The following is a 16597-nucleotide window of genomic DNA, read 5'->3' as shown; positions in this document are numbered from 1 at the left end:
TACAAGTTTATTCTAAAAATATTACCTTTTTCTAAAAGTTTATTCTAAAAATATTACCACCTTTCTCTATAACTTTATTCTAAAAATATTCCAACCTTTTTCTAAAAGTTTATTCTAATAATATTACAACCTTTCTCTACAACTTTATTCTAAAAATATTACAACCTTTTTCTAAAAGTTTATTCTAAAAATATTACAACCTTTCTCTACAACTTTATTCTAAAAATATTAGGACCTTTTTTTTACAAGTTTATTCTCAAAATATATCCTTTTTTACTGTATTTATTAAAAAGCTCATGATTTTCTGACAGTAGCCCTAATATTCTGTCGTATTACAAAACATCATCTCCGGTTTTACTGTGCTCTGATAATTGACCCGTTAACACTAATGTAAAACAAGTGTTTAGTCTTTACAATTTAATTAGATGGAAGCCACAAAATGCTAACATTTATCTGCTTGCGATGGGGTTTGTTAAAAAAAAAAAATCTGATCATGCAGTTGATTGACAGCTCTGTAGTACCAGCATTATTAGGACGTCATCAAATAAAGTTTACACTGAAAAACTACAAGAAAACACAGGCTTTTATTTTGCAAAAAAGATTAACACAATCCAAAAAAACAACAGTGATTCAAACACTGCTCAGTGTGTGTGTGTGTGTGTGTGTGTGTGTTTATGGCTGTAACTCGTAGCCCAGCGGGTCGAGTCCTCGGTCCAACAGAGCGAGCGACGACTCCCTCAACTTCTGGAGAAACCTCCGCAGCTCCTCTCTGGAGAAAACCTGAATTTGTGGAGAGAAACAAACAGACCATAAAAATCATGACAGGATCCATATTTATCAAAATGCTAAAACTTAGATAAAGAAAGACAAAGAAAAAGAACATGCAGATAAAACATGTAGTGTGAGGTAACTCAAAGTACAGGATGATTAAAGTGGCTTTAGTTACCTGGTAGAGGCGGTGCTGGTCAGATGAGATGATGTCAGCGAGCCGCAGCGCCTCCTGGTGTCTGGAGGAGTTCTGCAGCACGCTGAGCAGCAGGAAGCTGAGGCGAGGCAGACACAGAGAGCGCAACGCTGCCATCTGGTGGCTGCGCTCTGAATCTGGCTCCGAATCCTGAAAACACAACCAGACAATCCATTTATCAACCAATCAAACGTGTCAATTAATCACTTCCGTACGTGTACTAAATCCAGTCTCTGATTCCTTCGGTTGAAACACTGGTTAAGTTCCTTAATTCCTCAAAAAGGTTCTTGGTCCCCTGAGAAAGAAGTTCCTGCGGTACAGTTCACGTTCCGTGTCGTAAACGGTTACCTGTCTGTTGTCAATCATCCAGCCTCCGTCTACGAACAGCAGCACGTTGTAGATTCTCTCTTTCACGTCTTCAGTTAGAACGTCCAGACGACAAGACCAGGCAGACAGGGAGTCCTAACACACACACACAGAGAATTACATATGAACAAGTATGTTTACATTGTTGTATTGGTACTTTTACTTAAAAGGAATACTTCACCCCCAAAGTGACCATTCATATCAATATCTCAACCCGTGTTACCTTGAATTGCCTTGAAAAAACTTTTCGTTCACCGTAGCGGTATGACAGAAAAAGTTTTCTTCAAGAATTAAAGGTAACATGGGGTGATTAATTGATATACTAATGGTCATTTTGTGGGAGAAGTATTCCTTTAAGTAAAGGATATTAGCCCCTTCTTCCACCACTGGTAACTGAGCAGAGACCCCGAATATTATAGTATTCTTCATAATTCTAGATAAGCTGTTTTGATGAAAATGAATCAGAGTAATTATTTACTATCTATAGATAGGAACCGTGTGTGTGTGTGTGTGTGTGTGTGTGTGTGTATACCTGGTACTCCTTTTCTCTCATCTCATTGGCTACCCTCTCGGTGAATTTGGCCTCGGGAGCCGGCGCTGGCTTCTGGGGGGCGGAGCTACTGTGGCTGAACCAATCAGTGAAGGCCTCGTGTGCTTCCTGTAAGACCATTAAAAAAGACACATTTAGCTCAATAACTAACAGCCAAATCAGTATTGATGCTATTTATAACATTAACACAGGTGACAGGAGACAGACCAGGTAGGCTCTGATGCACAGGTGTTCTCTGATGGAGTTCTCGTCGTCAGCAGGTAGCGGCGTGGTCTGACCGACCCCTGACCACTGGCAGTAAATCTCCCTCATTGAGTCCTCTGGGACTTTAGAGAACACCGCCTTGGCTGCGTCGTGTTTCTGCACGGCTGAGAGAGACACAGACAGACGCAATGCATCATGGTTATCACTGTCAGTGACGGGAGACTCGAGACGGGCCGCTACGACATGCAAGGCTCGTGTGACCGTAACGGCCCGTCAACAGACTCCAGTTGTGATGAATAAATAACACAAAAAACATACCCAGAAACTTCCTCATGATGGCGTTGGACTGTTTTAGAGACTCGGCTCGATGGGCGGGGTCAAATAGCAGCCAATCAATGACATCGATCTTTCTCAGGTCGTCCTATCAGAGCACAACGTCACAGTAACTTCACCCAGTTCTACCAGTACAACAAACTAACAAACTATGTACATTTAAAAGAGTTTTCATCAATGAAATCTGAACTTTTTGTATTTAGTTTTAGTCTGTTCTTACCTTTGTAGTTCCCATCTCCATCGTCTGGTTGTGATGTGTAAATTCGGCTTCATCTCTCTCCCTCACAGTCTCCACCACCAGCTTGGTTATCGCGGCAACATCCAGACCTACACCAACAATAGGTCAGTATTCACTCAGTAATAATGTTTGTTGTCGTCAGTGTGTGCATGTGTTTCAGTATTTTTACCGGCATCTGTGGCGAGTTGCAGGCAGCGAGGGCGCAGCTCCGGCTGGTTGACGGTCTCCAGGAAAGCAGCGTACTGAACTATGCCGAGCTCGGCGGGTAGCTGGCTCACGTAGCTCGCCACGAGGTCGGTCTGCTGATCCCGAATCAGAAGTGTGACGTACGCCTTCATGACATCCACACACACCTCCTCCTTTGAGAGAGAGACAAACAGGTCAGCAGACGTCTGACTGAACTGTTCCTGAAAATGAATAAACACAACGCTCGCTTCTGATGTCTAATTCGTCTACTTTACCTTCAGCGCCAAACCCAGAGAGCGGAAAAACAGCAGCAGGTGAGTCATGAAACGCAGCAGGTGGGAGGGGAGGGGCTTAGAGACTGTCAGCCAATCAGAAAACTCCTCTAGCAGACCTGAGCGAGACAGAGAGGGAGAGGTTTAGGGATAGGAGTAGTCTTATAGGGTTCAACAGTATCAACAATATTAATAATACATATTTTTCTTTAACTTCCTTTGCAGGTCTTTAATTTGATTCCTCCTCAGAGGTCAGAGCTGTCTTACCGTCCAGGTCTCCCAAGATGACAAACTTCTGGATGACGTGGTAATGCTCTCTTGTCTCCTCCAACACCCTCTACACAAACACACAGAGAGAGAAAAAAGCTGGTTTTATGTGTGTGTGTTCAGTCATGTGACTCATCAATCATATTCTGTTAGTGTGCAAGTTTCACCTTCGTCTCTGAGGCTTGAAGTTCCTCAAACACCTTTTCCATCGTCCAACTGAAGAGAGAGATAGTATTGTGATTTTATTAGTATCTAGTAACACAATTACTTTATTTTACTACTGCGCATTTGTGTATATATATATATATATTTGTGTATATGCGTGTGTGTCGTACTTGGCCTCCAAGTATTCTCGCGGCAGCGTCTCCACTTCCTGGTGGGCCATACCCGATGACATCAGCTCCTTTTCAACCAGCGAGTCGACCATCACTCTGAAGTGAGCCCACACACAGTCCTCCCACGATTCACACACCGGCAGGAGCTGACACACACACACAATCACACACACACACAGTTAATGCGGAGATATACTTGCTTTTAACTTTGTGTTCACATGCACATGATGGCTGCTTCGCTTATCCTGTGTACGTCTGTCTGGAGCGTTGGTTGTGCACAGCCTCAGAAATTAATAAATCCTCATTAATAACATGCACAAAAAACAGAATTAATCACACATGTGAAGAGAGAAATACAAACTATATTACCGGTTTGAGGTTTCCACTCAGGCTGGCGTAGATCGCTCTCTCATATCTGTTTAACTGCTCCTAAAACAAACAAACAAACAAACAAACAAACACACACAGCAGGTTAACATTGTACAATGTTTTATTCCTTTTGAAGCCTTTTCACTAAATGTACCATTTTGTTCAGGTACTTCTGAAGAACACAACAGTTCTAGTGTCTTAAGTAAGATCCTGCTTTTTCACCACGCAGACTGGGGATATTTTGTCTGGGAGAGGTTACCTATAGCCTCTATATTTAGTTGTGTTATCAAGGTTTTATTTGTGTACTGTACACAGTATCAGATTCACAGTTTTGTGTGTTGTACCTCCTCAGCCATCCTCCAGCAGCAGGCCTTCCAGATTCCTCTCTGAGGGTTTCCTTCAACAGCCTGCAGCTCTACGCTCACTGCAAAGAGAAGATGAAGAGGTAACTCTGGGTTGGTGACGGGTCTTTGAGCATCATGAGCGTCCACACTAAACAGACTGTAAAGGTCACATTGGGGTCAGATATGATTACCTGAGGTCCTGTTGGGGTCGTGGTAGAGTTTCCAGCCCTCCAGAGTTGCTGCTCTCCAGGCCTGACCACAGCGCTTACACAGCCTCTGAGCCTACACGCACACAAAACAACAAAACAATCAGAGTATGAACCCAAATCTGTCCCTCTACCTCCCCGTCTGTCTGTCCCTCTCTCTCTCTCTCTCTCTACCTCCTCAGTCATCCCCGCTCTGATCAGGGTGAACAGGTTCTTCAGCAGTCGGGCATCGTCCTCTCTGTCCAGGTCAGCCAGGGGGCGCTGCTGCCGGAGAGGAGCGTCCGGGTCCTGTGCAAAAACAAACACACATTATCTCTGTATTCAGAAACACTAGGGATGAGGATTGTTGCCGTGGTAACAGGCCTCACCATCTCAGTGACCAGAGGTATGGTTAAGGCGGTGCCGGTCTGTCTCCTCAGCTTCAGAGCATGAAGAGTGTTCTCCCTGAAATACACATTTTACTTCAGCAGGAGCTCACTGATGATGTGAATACATCACACAACCGTAGAGGTGATATTTAAAAACAGACTCACCAGCAGACGTTTTTGGCGTAGTATTCGATATTATCAGAAAAATCTCCAATCTGATCTTTGGCAATGCTCTCCAGCCAATCAACGACCAGCTGCAACACAAAAACTTTGTTTAGCAGACAATTCATGTTGTGTCCTAGTAATCCAGAATGATTACTGTTAGATTGTCTTTGCTGGTTTATTACCTGACTCTGTCGTATGACGGCGTCCCGCTGGAAAAGCTGCTCCACCACGACCTTCTCACTCTCACTGGGAACCTTCACACAGAGACACGAATGCTAATGTGGTTCCGTAGCTCTAATACGTATTTAAAATATAAATACGTAGCTGTTTGCCAACAAGTTCAACATCTCAACTTAAATGGTGATGATATGTTAATGTTGTGTTCACAGCTTGTTTCTGCTCCCCCAAGTGGCCAAAATAATTATTGCAGGTTTAAGAGTGTGTGTGTGTGTTTGAAAGTCTCTTAAACTGTCACTCACCACTACGTCTGTCATGATATCGTCTTCCAGTGCCAACTGGACCCGGTCCCTGCAGAAACAGACAGGTGATCAACCAGAGACAAGAGGACACCCAGCCAGCCAGACAGATCAGTAGAGATCAGCACATGTACAATCAGCCGGACAGGTTACCTGTAGAGTGACGTGATGAGTCTCCAGGAGCAGTTCTCCTGCTGCAGCAGCCAGCGGACTCCTGCTGTCTTACTGTTCTGACCCGCTCTGAGAACCACCGACTGTAGCACGTCCACCTTTAACATGGTGATGGAGAGAAGGTGAGTGTCAGTTAATCAGGGAGCTTTAGAGGGGCTTGTTTTTTTTTTTTTTTTGAAGGACAAAGACTGGAAACATCTAGGCTGGCTCTATCCAAAGGTAACAAGCACACACAAACACAGACAAAGCCTACCTTGTCCTGGCAGAGTGCCTGGTAGTCCTCTAGCAGCTCAAATACCGCAGAGGAAGAGTGTTTCAGAAAGGACGAAAGGAATTCTGGGAAAAGACTGGCAGCCGCTGAAAAGATAAAAAAAAAAGTTCTGTAAACTGACACTGTAGAGTAACAGAGTAGGCTTGGGGTGCCTTTGCTTCACTCACCGGCCTCGCCGGGGTCGTCCTCCTTTAGCAGGGCTGAGCTCAGGTTGGTGATGTCCTCTGTGAAGAAGCTGGTGTTCTCCATTCCAGAAAGAGGAGAGATGTACATGCTGTTGGTCCAATCACTGTCATCCAAGTTCTAGACACACAAACAATTAAGTTAATCCTGAACGTGTCACGTAACGTCTCACTTTTTCTGCCTGCGAGAAAATTACAGTTTATTTTCCCAATGGAGTCTGGTTACTTTGAAAAACTTTTTTAAGGTGGCAAAAATATTTTTTGGTATGTTATGTGTGTGTGTGAGTGTTTGTTTGTGTCTCACCATACTGTTAAGTGCGTTTCTGGGTGTGTGTGTGAATCGAGGCGTTCGACCTCCTGGAGCCAAAATGGCGGAAACATCTGGAACTCTGGGAGTTACTGAGAGAGAAGAAGAGACGTGAGGTGAGATCGGGGATTCAGTAAAATATGGAGATGTTTGATGTGTGTTTGTGTGTGTGTGTCCTACCAGCCTGTCTGTACAGTGAAGCAGGAGTGTTCCTCATCAGCGAGCGGGCTGGCGTTGCCGTGGAAAGGACGGGGCTGCCGCTGCCGGGTGACGGGACTGAGACCAACGGTCAGGAAAACAACAAGACTGACAGTTCTGACGTTATGAATGAATACTGGTAATGAAGCAGTGTTACACATATACAGATATTTATTTGGGTGGAACCATCACACAGGTTTCCCACCATCAAAAAATCCTTTTTTTGTATTTGTGCATTCATTATTTAACCTAGAAATACAATTAGCGATGATTTTTATTTGTCAAGAAGTATATAAAATGTTAAAAATTTCTTCAAATTACTTAAACACATTCTCTCTCTCTCGCTCTCTCAGCTGAAGGATACATGCCACCTTCTTCCTCCGGCGGGCAGCGACCGTCACCTCATCTTCTCGAACCACCGGAGACAGCAGATCACTCTGACCCCTGCATGGTAAGACAAGCACGTAGATGTTTGTATATAAATACATACAACAAATATTACTTCTTCTGCCCAAAGTATCATGTGGCTTTGAAATGATAACAGGTGAAGCTGTCATGTACCATGCTTCTGTAATTTAGTTGGCTTTTTTTAATACCTCACATAAACACACACACACATATACTGTATATCAGTGTCAGTGTGTATCAGTGTGTAGTGACTAAAGTATTATACTTTTAGCTGCTACTAGCTGCTAATTGGTAAATGTTGTTTAGACATGTGCAGACATGTAAGTTTTAATCTCTAAATTGAGACACATACAGCACAGGATGTCCTCTGATACACACAAAATAGAGCCCATGATGTCCTCAGAGTACAGTCAAAAACTGTTTGTTCCTTCTAATCAGCCGCACCTACTGTAACTGGCATAAGGCCTATATGAGCTCAGATATGAGCTACCTGAGGCCACCCTCTGCTTACACCTAACACAAATAAAATACATGGCTCCTACACAGTGTTTAATTTTGTTTTCACACAAAGCAGCAGCTATACGAAACGTTGCCTAAATCAAATTCTGTCAGAATGTGACATCTATTTCATGTTTTATTGTTCATTATATGATGATTTGAGGGGTGAAACATTATAGTTAAATGTAATTTCTGAGTAGTTCTTCTGGATTGTATTTGCTTGCAATGTAATATAGGATGTAATGTTGATGTGGGACAAATGGTTCAGTAATGTGGATATAATGACTAAATGGGTAAAGACAAATAATAGAACAACTAGAACAGTTTGGTAAATTCAGAAAATTACATCACTTTACTGTAATGTAGCCTTTAAAACCAGGAAAAGACAACACTTATGCCATATTACCAATTCAGAATAATATATTATATTACAGGATTATAATTATCAATGTGTTCATCACTTTAATGTTGCAGCTGGTAAAGATGGAGCTCATTGTAATGACTTTATATGCTGCTGGATAGCTTAATCTATAATAATACATCATAATGTATTAGTTATAACTAAAGTTATTAAATAAATACAGTGCAGTAAAAGGTACAATATTTGCCACTGAGATGTAGTGGAGTAGAAGTATAAAGCAGTATAATATGGAAACACTCAAGTAAAGTACAAGTACCTAAAAACTGTACTTAATGTTAATTACTCATCAACATCATTGATGTTTCTCATTATAAACAGTTAATGCTCAGCAGTTCTGCCAGCTAACAACAATAAACAGCTTCTGTTACTAGTTTGTTCAGCTGTGATTTATTAAATTGGACCTTCAGATAATCAATAACAAGCATTACCTGTAGTTATCTCCACTTACTGACTGAGTTATTAGCATCTCTAGTTAACATGTCAACATGTACACAAACACAGTGATTAGCTTGTTAGCATCTACATTGATAATGAATGGCATTGTTAGCCTCCAGCTAGCACTGTAAAGTAGCCCCATTACCCGGCTAAACAACAAGCTGATACTCCACATACAGAACAACACATATAAGAAGAAGTGTAAGAGCTTGTTAAAGTTTTAAAAGAGAGTAAATGTTGTTTACCAGTCCATGATAGAGGGCTGTCTAATTCCCGCTTCACGAGGCTCAACAGGACTCTTCTTCGTGTGGATTCAACTTCTTCTTCTTCTTCTTCTTCTGAATTCTCGGCAGACTGGAAGCTGCTGCCTCCCACAGTTCAGTTAAAGTACTGCACTACTGGAGGATATCTAGTCCTACACTACCTGTAATAAAATACTCTGTTACAAGTAAAAGTACTGCACCTAAAATGTTACCAAAGTAAAAGTATGTAAGTATAATCAGGAAAATGTAAAAAATATATAAAAGTCCCCTGTGACTGTATTATATAGATAGATAGATAGATAGATAGATAGATAGATGGATGGATGGATGGATAGATAGATAGATAGATAGATAGATAGATAGATAGATAGATAGATAGTAACTTTATTGATCCTGAGGGAAATTCAAGTTTCCAGCATCACAGTTCCATAGTGCAAAACATGTTAGTAAAAAGGCAGTAAAAGAGTTAGTAGTGCAAAGTACAAAGTACAAAAACATATACCAGATATAAAAATACAAGGAGATGAAGAATACTGTTAAAACTGAATATAGTGCAGGGTAACAGCTGTGATACTTGACTTAAAAAAGTGAATATAGTACAGAAGAGACTGTTAAAAATGAATATAGTGCAGAAGAGACTGTTAAAAATGAATATAGTGCAGGGTAACTCCAGTAGCTTAGTCTATTAAAGTGCACTGTGTGCATTATTATCTGTCCTGCAGACCGTCCTCCTTACCAAATAAAACCACATACATATTAATATGCACACATGAAAAAAATAATATAGCTTTTAAACTATTTTTTTAAAGCTATTTTTCATCTGTAGTCACTGGACAGATGTTAGAAAGTCACTCGAAAAAATATGAATATATAAAATTACTGACATAATTTATAAACATGCAGAGCAATAGAAAATAGATATGAAAAAAAGTAAAAACAACAACAATACATTACATATAATACATTAAAATACAGGAAGCATTATGTATTATATTAATCAATAATATAATCAGAGTACAAATAATTTTCCAAAAGATTAGGCATTGATCTTGAATTGTTAAAGTTAGGATAGGTCATCGAGCTGGGAATCTCGCGAGAGTTTGTGCCTCAGCTCATAATTTCGCTATTTGCGGGCTACCTTCTAGACACAACCTCCAGTCCGCTAGCGGCCGCTGTTGCGCAACAACACCGACGTTAACCGACGTTAAACACAGAGGAAACAGGAACACACAGGGCGGTTTGTAACCAGAGAAATCACGGCTGTATTCAGCAGGAGAACAGGGAAAATCCTCCAGTACAGTAGCGGGGATTCATCGCTTCTAAGGCCGGGAACTGGAGCTCAGACTGCCGCAGAGAGACGCTCACTCTCGGGGTGTTTGTTTGGCCGGAGAGGACGCAGAGTGGACACAGATGGACAGATGGAAACCCGGGGTAAACTTTTCTTAATGCGTGGCAGAAGGAGAGAAAGACAGGCCGATAGAGAGACAGACAGATAGACAGACTTATGGTGTACTCGTATATCTTAAAACTATCTTAACTAACAACAAAACACTCAATTAAAGCTTAAATTTACGCTTTCACCTCTATCTACTCGTTCTATAGAACTGCACTCACGCCAAACTTCATTAAAAAAACAGCTATTTTACTGTTAACCCCTATAAACTGCAAAATTAATGTTTAACAGGCTGGTAAAAACAGTAAAGTAATGAAGTATGTGTACTCAAGTACTGTTCGTACTTGTACTTTACTTGGAAATTATCATTTTATGCTACTTTAAAGCTACTATTGTACTTTTTACTTCACTAGTTTTATGTGACAGCTAGTAAAGTTTTACAAACAACACAAGTATTGTCATAAAAATTGCCCATTTCAGTGTTAAATTATTATATTATTGTATTTTACTCCGATGCATTGCTATTTAAGCAGCATTATTTTGTTATAGCTGTGGTAGTGAAGCTATTACAAACTACTTTATATATTTTTTGGTAGTTTGGTCTATAACAAAGCATCATATATTATCTATTATTATTGTATCTTTATTTATAGCACAGAAATGTAAGAAAATATAAATAAAAAAGTATGTAAGATGTAAATTATGTACATAATGGTACAATTTATGACACAATATATGTAGAGATATATAAGTAAATAATACAAATAAGAATAAGAAATTAGAAATAAAAGGAATATGTACAAATATGTGCATAAGTATAAAGTACCTCAAATGTGTACTTTTGTACAGTACTTAAGTAAATGAACTTAGTTAATTTCCACCACCACCAAACTGTATATAAAGTAGTTAATTGTAGCTTCATATCCACCAGCTATAGCATGAGCATGCTGCCTACATAGTAATGCATCGTAAATAATATTAGAATAATATAATATAATAATTTTACACTGAAATTCTGCTGCACAATGAGTACTTTTACTTTTGGTACCTTCACTGCATTTTGCTGAAAATACTTATTTACTTATGAATGCAGGACTTCTACTTGTAACAAAGTATTTTGCCTTGTAGCACAAGTACTACTACACTTGTGGGTATACAAATAAGTGTTTTTGTATTCTAGCTGCTACATGAAACTACTGTACTTATTTTACCTAATTTTACTTTTCGTTTTATAAGTAAGTTAAAGTTTAAGTTATTCTTACTTATTTTTACTTTTACCTGTTTTGACTTATTTTTACTTTTTATCATGTTAGAGTTTTACCATGATTTTTGAGACTGTCTAACATGAACTTTCTGTGTTTTTGCAGCGTGAACAGCTCAGCTAAGTTGAACAAAGCTCGGCGGGGGTAAACTAAGCTAAGAGACTTCCGGAAGCATGGCTGAGTTTAATTTATCAGCCAACAGGCGCCTCGTCGCCGGCCTGCTGGTCAACCTGCTGTCCTCCATCTGCATCGTCTTCATCAACAAGTGGATCTACGTCCACTACGGCTTCCCCAACATGACCTTGACCCTTGTTCACTTCGTGGTCACCTGGCTTGGACTCTACATTTGCCAAAAAATGGACATTTTCGCTCCAAAGAGCCTCCCGGTTCGCAGGATCGTGTGGCTGGCTCTGAGCTTCTGTGGGTTCGTGGCCTTCACCAACCTTTCCCTGCAGAACAACTCGATAGGAACGTACCAGCTGGCTAAAGCCATGACCACGCCCGTCATCATCCTCATCCAGACCACCTACTACAAGAAGACCTTCTCCACCAAGATTAAACTGACACTGGTAAGTAATCTTACATAAAGCTTTAGGCTGGGAAATATGATGAATATTGTCTATTTCTTCTGTAATTTAAGACATTGTGATAAGCTGTAAAAGGTGGTTTTGTTGTCTGTTTCTCCAGGTGCCCATCACATTAGGGGTGATGTTGAACTCGTACTTTGACGTAAAGTTCAACGTGCTGGGGACGGTGTTTGCGTCGCTGGGTGTTCTGGTGACGTCGCTTTACCAAGTGGTGAGTAAATAATATACGCACTGAAATGAAAAGTGGTTTCTGTGAAATTAACAATAATAAAATAAATCTCTCTCTCTCTCTCTCTCTCTCTCTCTCTCTCTCAGTGGGTGGGGGCTAAACAACATGAGCTCCAGGTGAACTCCATGCAGCTTCTGTACTATCAGGTATGACTTATAATTTGATGTTGATATACTGTAACTGCAAATTATATTGTGACTGTAACATTACAAGGTTCACATAGTACTCCTCATTAGTACATTCCTGATGGAGAGTCTTATCAGTTTGTTTTCTCCACTACGGTGCTGCTCAGTGCACATCACCAAGTCATGCTGACCGTTATCTTTCTGGTGAAACTGCTAATGACTTACTGGACTTGATTTGGGACTTTTTGGTTTTGTCTTGTTGATCTTTACTTGACCGTGGACTTGATTTTGCACTTGTTCCCCTTCATTTGGGACTCCCCATTCACTTAGGACTTGTTGGTCTCTAGTTGTGTCTTGTTGATTTTGATCTGGGACTTGATTTGAGATTCGTTCCCCTTGATTTGGGACTATGCTTGGGACTTGTTGGTCTTAACTTGACTTGTTGGCCTTGACATGGGACTTGACTTGGGACTTATTGGTCTTTACTTGGGACTTCTTGGTTTTGACCTGGGGCTTGTTCCACTTCACTTGGGACTTGTTGGCCTTGATTTGAGACTTCACCTGTGACTTGCTGGCTTTAACTTGAGGCTTGAGACTTGGGACTTGTTAACCTTGACCTGGGATTTGATTGGGGACTTCTTGTTCTTATATTAGTACTGTGACTGTAATAGTAGCATGTTATCTTAGTACTGTGACTGTAATAGTAGCATGTTATAGTAGTACTGTGACTGTAATAGTAGCATGTTATAGTAGTACTGTGACTGTAATAGCAGCCTGTTTATATTAATACATAATGTGATGTAATGACAGTAATGTTAACACAGTGACTATCTTGTCAGGCTCCTCTGTCGTCAGGCTTCCTGCTCTGCGTCGTTCCTCTGTTTGAGCCGCTGACCGGAGACGGAGGAATATTTGGACCCTGGTCTCTGCCGGCTCTGGTCAGACTCAACATCTCACACACACACAACACTATGTTAAAACACACACTTAATACCCACATACATATACTAAGTTCAAATGTATGTGTTGCGTTACAACAAGGCTAAGTTTAAATTTATGAACAGCTGTTGCAACTTGCTCCAGGCTTTTATTGTGAAGGCCCTGATGATTTTGTACATTGTCATGTTGCCGGGGTAACAGTGTTCTCCTCTTGTTGCCTAGGTGGCGGTGCTGTTCTCGGCTGTGGTGGCGTTCCTGGTTAACCTCTCCATCTACTGGATCATTGGAACCACCTCGGCTGTCACGTATCCTCAAATATATGGGAGCCCAAAGGGGTTCCGAAGGGGGTTCTACGAGGGTGGAGGGTTTACAGGTCTGTAAGGGTCCAGGTTCTTTTAGGCAGGTGTGAGGCGTTCTTGAAGAGGTTTAAGGACTTAGTTGGGTTTGCTGGAATTTAAGGGGTTTTGGGTCTTCTTGGGAAGGTTTTAGAGCTTTGTAAGGAGCTTTCTGGTCTTTGGTCACTGCTCTTCTTTCTTTTTGTTTCAGAGCTTTTTGAGAATGTCTGAGGGATTTAAGGGGTTTTGGGTTTTCTTTGGGAGTGGGTTCTGGTCTCCGTGTGGGGGCCTTTGGTTTTTTCTGGGAGGTGTGACGGCTTTGAGAAGAGATAACTGGTTTTGCATCCTAGTCTTGCTTACGGGGTTTCAGAAGTTCTTGAGAAAGTTTCTGTGTTCTTAGGAGAATCTGGTCTTCTTGCGGAGGTCTGGGGTCTTTGTGAGGAGATTTATAATCTTACCAAAGGGGTCACTGAACTTCTTGAGGAGGTCTTTGGTCTTTAAGGGGTCTCAGGTAGTCTTGTAAGGGTTCTTAGGTTTATTAAGTGTTCCTGGAGGTCTTCAGTAGCTTACTCTAGATGTTAGATTTAAGTATTTTACATTTTACATGAGTTGTTGTTCTCCTGACGCTACTTTGCAGCTACAACATGTTTGGTCATTTTAAATTCTGCATCACTCTGATTGGAGGATACCTGCTCTTCCACGACCCGCTGTCGCTCAACCAGGTGAGTCTTCCTGCGCTGCTCTGAAGATTCAAACCGACAACCTTCTAGCTCCAAACCAACCATTAATTTCCTCTTTTCTGTCCTCCCGTCTCTCTCTCAGGCGTTGGGGATCCTCTGCACTCTGGCAGGTATCCTGTCGTACACTCACTTCAAGCTGGCCGAACAGGAGGAGGGGAAGAGCCGCCTGGCTCAAAGGCCATAGGCCGATTCCCCTGTCAATCAACTGCACAGACTCCTGACATTGGCCACTGGCTGCAGAGAACTCTTTATATATATATTTCTTATTTTATTAGTATGAGTATTTTTTTAGGGGAGTCAAGATTTTCATCATGGTCCCACGACATCTTCAGCTCTTCACGTCACTCTTTGCTCAACAACGCTGATGTTTTTAAGGGAACCTGAAGCTCATCACACCGGCAGCTGGAAAATGAAACGCTTTATTCACTTAATGAAAGTAAAAATCAGACATCGTTGTTTTCATCCAAAGCAGATAAAAGAACACGCACAACTTTTGGATGCAGCTTCATTTCTTCCCAGAACTCCCTGCGGTTTGTTACGAGCTGTTGACGCATCGGATGACCTACGAGACATTCGGTAACCGATCAAAAGGAGACTACAGGTTTATGTCATCACAGGGTGGGTGGAGTTAAAGGACAGATGCACCAAACCTTCATCTGCTGCTGATGATAACTATATAATAATAATTAGTAAAATAATTTTTCCTGCAAGCAGAAAAGAATGGCAGCTCAACATAACATAGTGCATCATCTTCTGTGTGTTTCTGCTTCTTGGTACTATAGTGTTGAAAAACACAGTCCAGTGACCTTCTATCAGGTCCTGTCTATACTAAAGAAAGCGTTTTTGCTTTAAAGGCTCAGACACACCAACCCGACATCAAAGAACTAGCGGCGATGAAGGCCTCACGTTGCATCGCCTCACGTTGCCTTTGTCATAGCCGACAAGTTGCACTTGAACGCACCCTAAACACTACAACCGACAGCCAGTTAGCACGTACGTTCTGCGCTTGCGTGAGATAAAGTAACTCTCCACACCAGCAGGCAGCGGTAGTCTGTATTCATCATTTAAAAAGGGAAACTGGAAGACCGAAGACAACAGATATACAAGCCGTTGTTATGATACATACACTGTTTCTCTTCTCGTGCACTGATTCGTTTAACTGGAATAGCCAATCAGAGTGATTTCTCTCACCGACGAGCGCTGCCGCCGATTCAACATGCTGAATCAGTCGAAAAACCTCCGACACGGGCAGACTGCAGCCGACGATGCGGGACACAACACAAAAACTCGGTCGACAGACGCTCACCGACGGTCCCAAACAAACAATGTGTCAGGGCCTTTAGCTTCTATACTTCCTGATAAATCAAACGGGAGAAACTGCATTGGTTTGCAGTCATTTCATTGAACAAATCAATTTTTCTTGTGTTAAACTGAGTGTTTAAGGTCTACAGCATTTCAGCATTCATGACTGTTGCCGTGATGACGATTCTCAGCTACCTGGAATTTACTGATTTCTACTTCAGAGCAAAGCTTTCACGATTGTCATTTCACTTCACTGTGTTGAACATTCTGCTGAATAAAAACTGGTTTAATGACTTTACAGCTGTTTGGATGGATTCAAGTCATGTGAACATGGTGTCATTTATTATAACCACTCCTAAAATGTAGTTTTCCTGTGAACAGAACAGCTCTTCTGTCCAGAGTTCCTGTGACTCCAAGCTTTCAGTACCACCCTACAGTATGTGTGTGTGTGTGTGTGTGTGTGTGTCATTAACACTGTGTCAATAAAGCTACAACAGCAACCCTTGTTCACACACACACACACACAGACACACGCACAAGCACACACACAGTGGCTGTGCAGAGAGGAACTTTCAGATGAATGAATGTAAAGAGTGTGTTTAAACATACCAGTCGTCTCCTGAGGAGGAAAATCAGAGAGTTTCTGTAAAACAGCCTCACATCGACGCTGTTCTGTTTCCACTGAAAGTTCAGTTCAGTTTAAAGTGATTTAAATTAAATTACATTACGTGGGTTCAGTTTGTTTTGATTTACCACTTTAATAGATTAGATCAGTGTAGCAGCTTAGCTCTTTAGTTAAAGTCACATTCCCCAATTTGTTATAAAACCCCATCATGGAAAATTTTCATTCAAGTACAACTAAAACCAGTACTTGTTCTACTACTACTG

At 41.2% G+C, this 16597-nt stretch overlaps 2 protein-coding genes across 3 annotated transcripts; one reads left to right on the top strand and one right to left on the bottom strand.

Moving 5' to 3' along the window:
- Positions 1-565: 565 nt before the first annotated feature.
- Positions 566-8929, bottom strand: nup107 (nucleoporin 107). Its single transcript, XM_037761120.1, has 27 exons — positions 8780-8929; positions 7137-7216; positions 6755-6850; positions 6572-6666; positions 6253-6388; positions 6068-6171; positions 5797-5912; positions 5647-5695; positions 5350-5421; positions 5168-5256; positions 5003-5078; positions 4809-4922; positions 4620-4710; positions 4429-4508; positions 4085-4144; positions 3716-3861; positions 3548-3596; positions 3381-3450; positions 3117-3232; positions 2825-3014; positions 2638-2744; positions 2403-2505; positions 2088-2248; positions 1863-1988; positions 1313-1426; positions 947-1114; positions 566-780 (listed from the first exon to the last, which is right to left on the bottom strand). Exons 1-27 carry the CDS (start codon positions 8785-8787, stop codon positions 673-675), a joined length of 2724 nt encoding a protein of 907 aa, XP_037617048.1. The 5' UTR covers positions 8788-8929; the 3' UTR covers positions 566-672.
- Positions 8930-9961: 1032 nt separating this feature from the next.
- Positions 9962-14897, top strand: slc35e3 (solute carrier family 35 member E3). 2 transcript variants are annotated; one of them, XM_037761092.1, is made up of 8 exons: positions 9962-10228; positions 11555-12021; positions 12140-12250; positions 12355-12414; positions 13233-13331; positions 13555-13637; positions 14305-14389; positions 14490-14897. In XM_037761092.1, exons 2-8 carry the CDS (start codon positions 11626-11628, stop codon positions 14589-14591), a joined length of 936 nt encoding a protein of 311 aa, XP_037617020.1. In that variant the 5' UTR covers positions 9962-10228; positions 11555-11625; the 3' UTR covers positions 14592-14897. The 2 variants fall into 2 exon arrangements, with proteins under 2 accessions (XP_037617020.1, XP_037617019.1); XM_037761091.1 differs by having other exon boundaries at positions 9963-10228; positions 11558-12021.
- The last annotated feature ends 1700 nt before the right edge of the window (positions 14898-16597 follow it).

Source organism: Sebastes umbrosus, chromosome 23, assembly GCF_015220745.1.
Source record: "Sebastes umbrosus isolate fSebUmb1 chromosome 23, fSebUmb1.pri, whole genome shotgun sequence".
In the NCBI taxonomy this organism is placed as follows: domain Eukaryota; kingdom Metazoa; phylum Chordata; class Actinopteri; order Perciformes; family Sebastidae; genus Sebastes; species Sebastes umbrosus.
The sequence above is the reverse complement of the archived record's forward strand: the minus strand, read 5'-3'. Positions and strand labels throughout refer to the sequence as shown.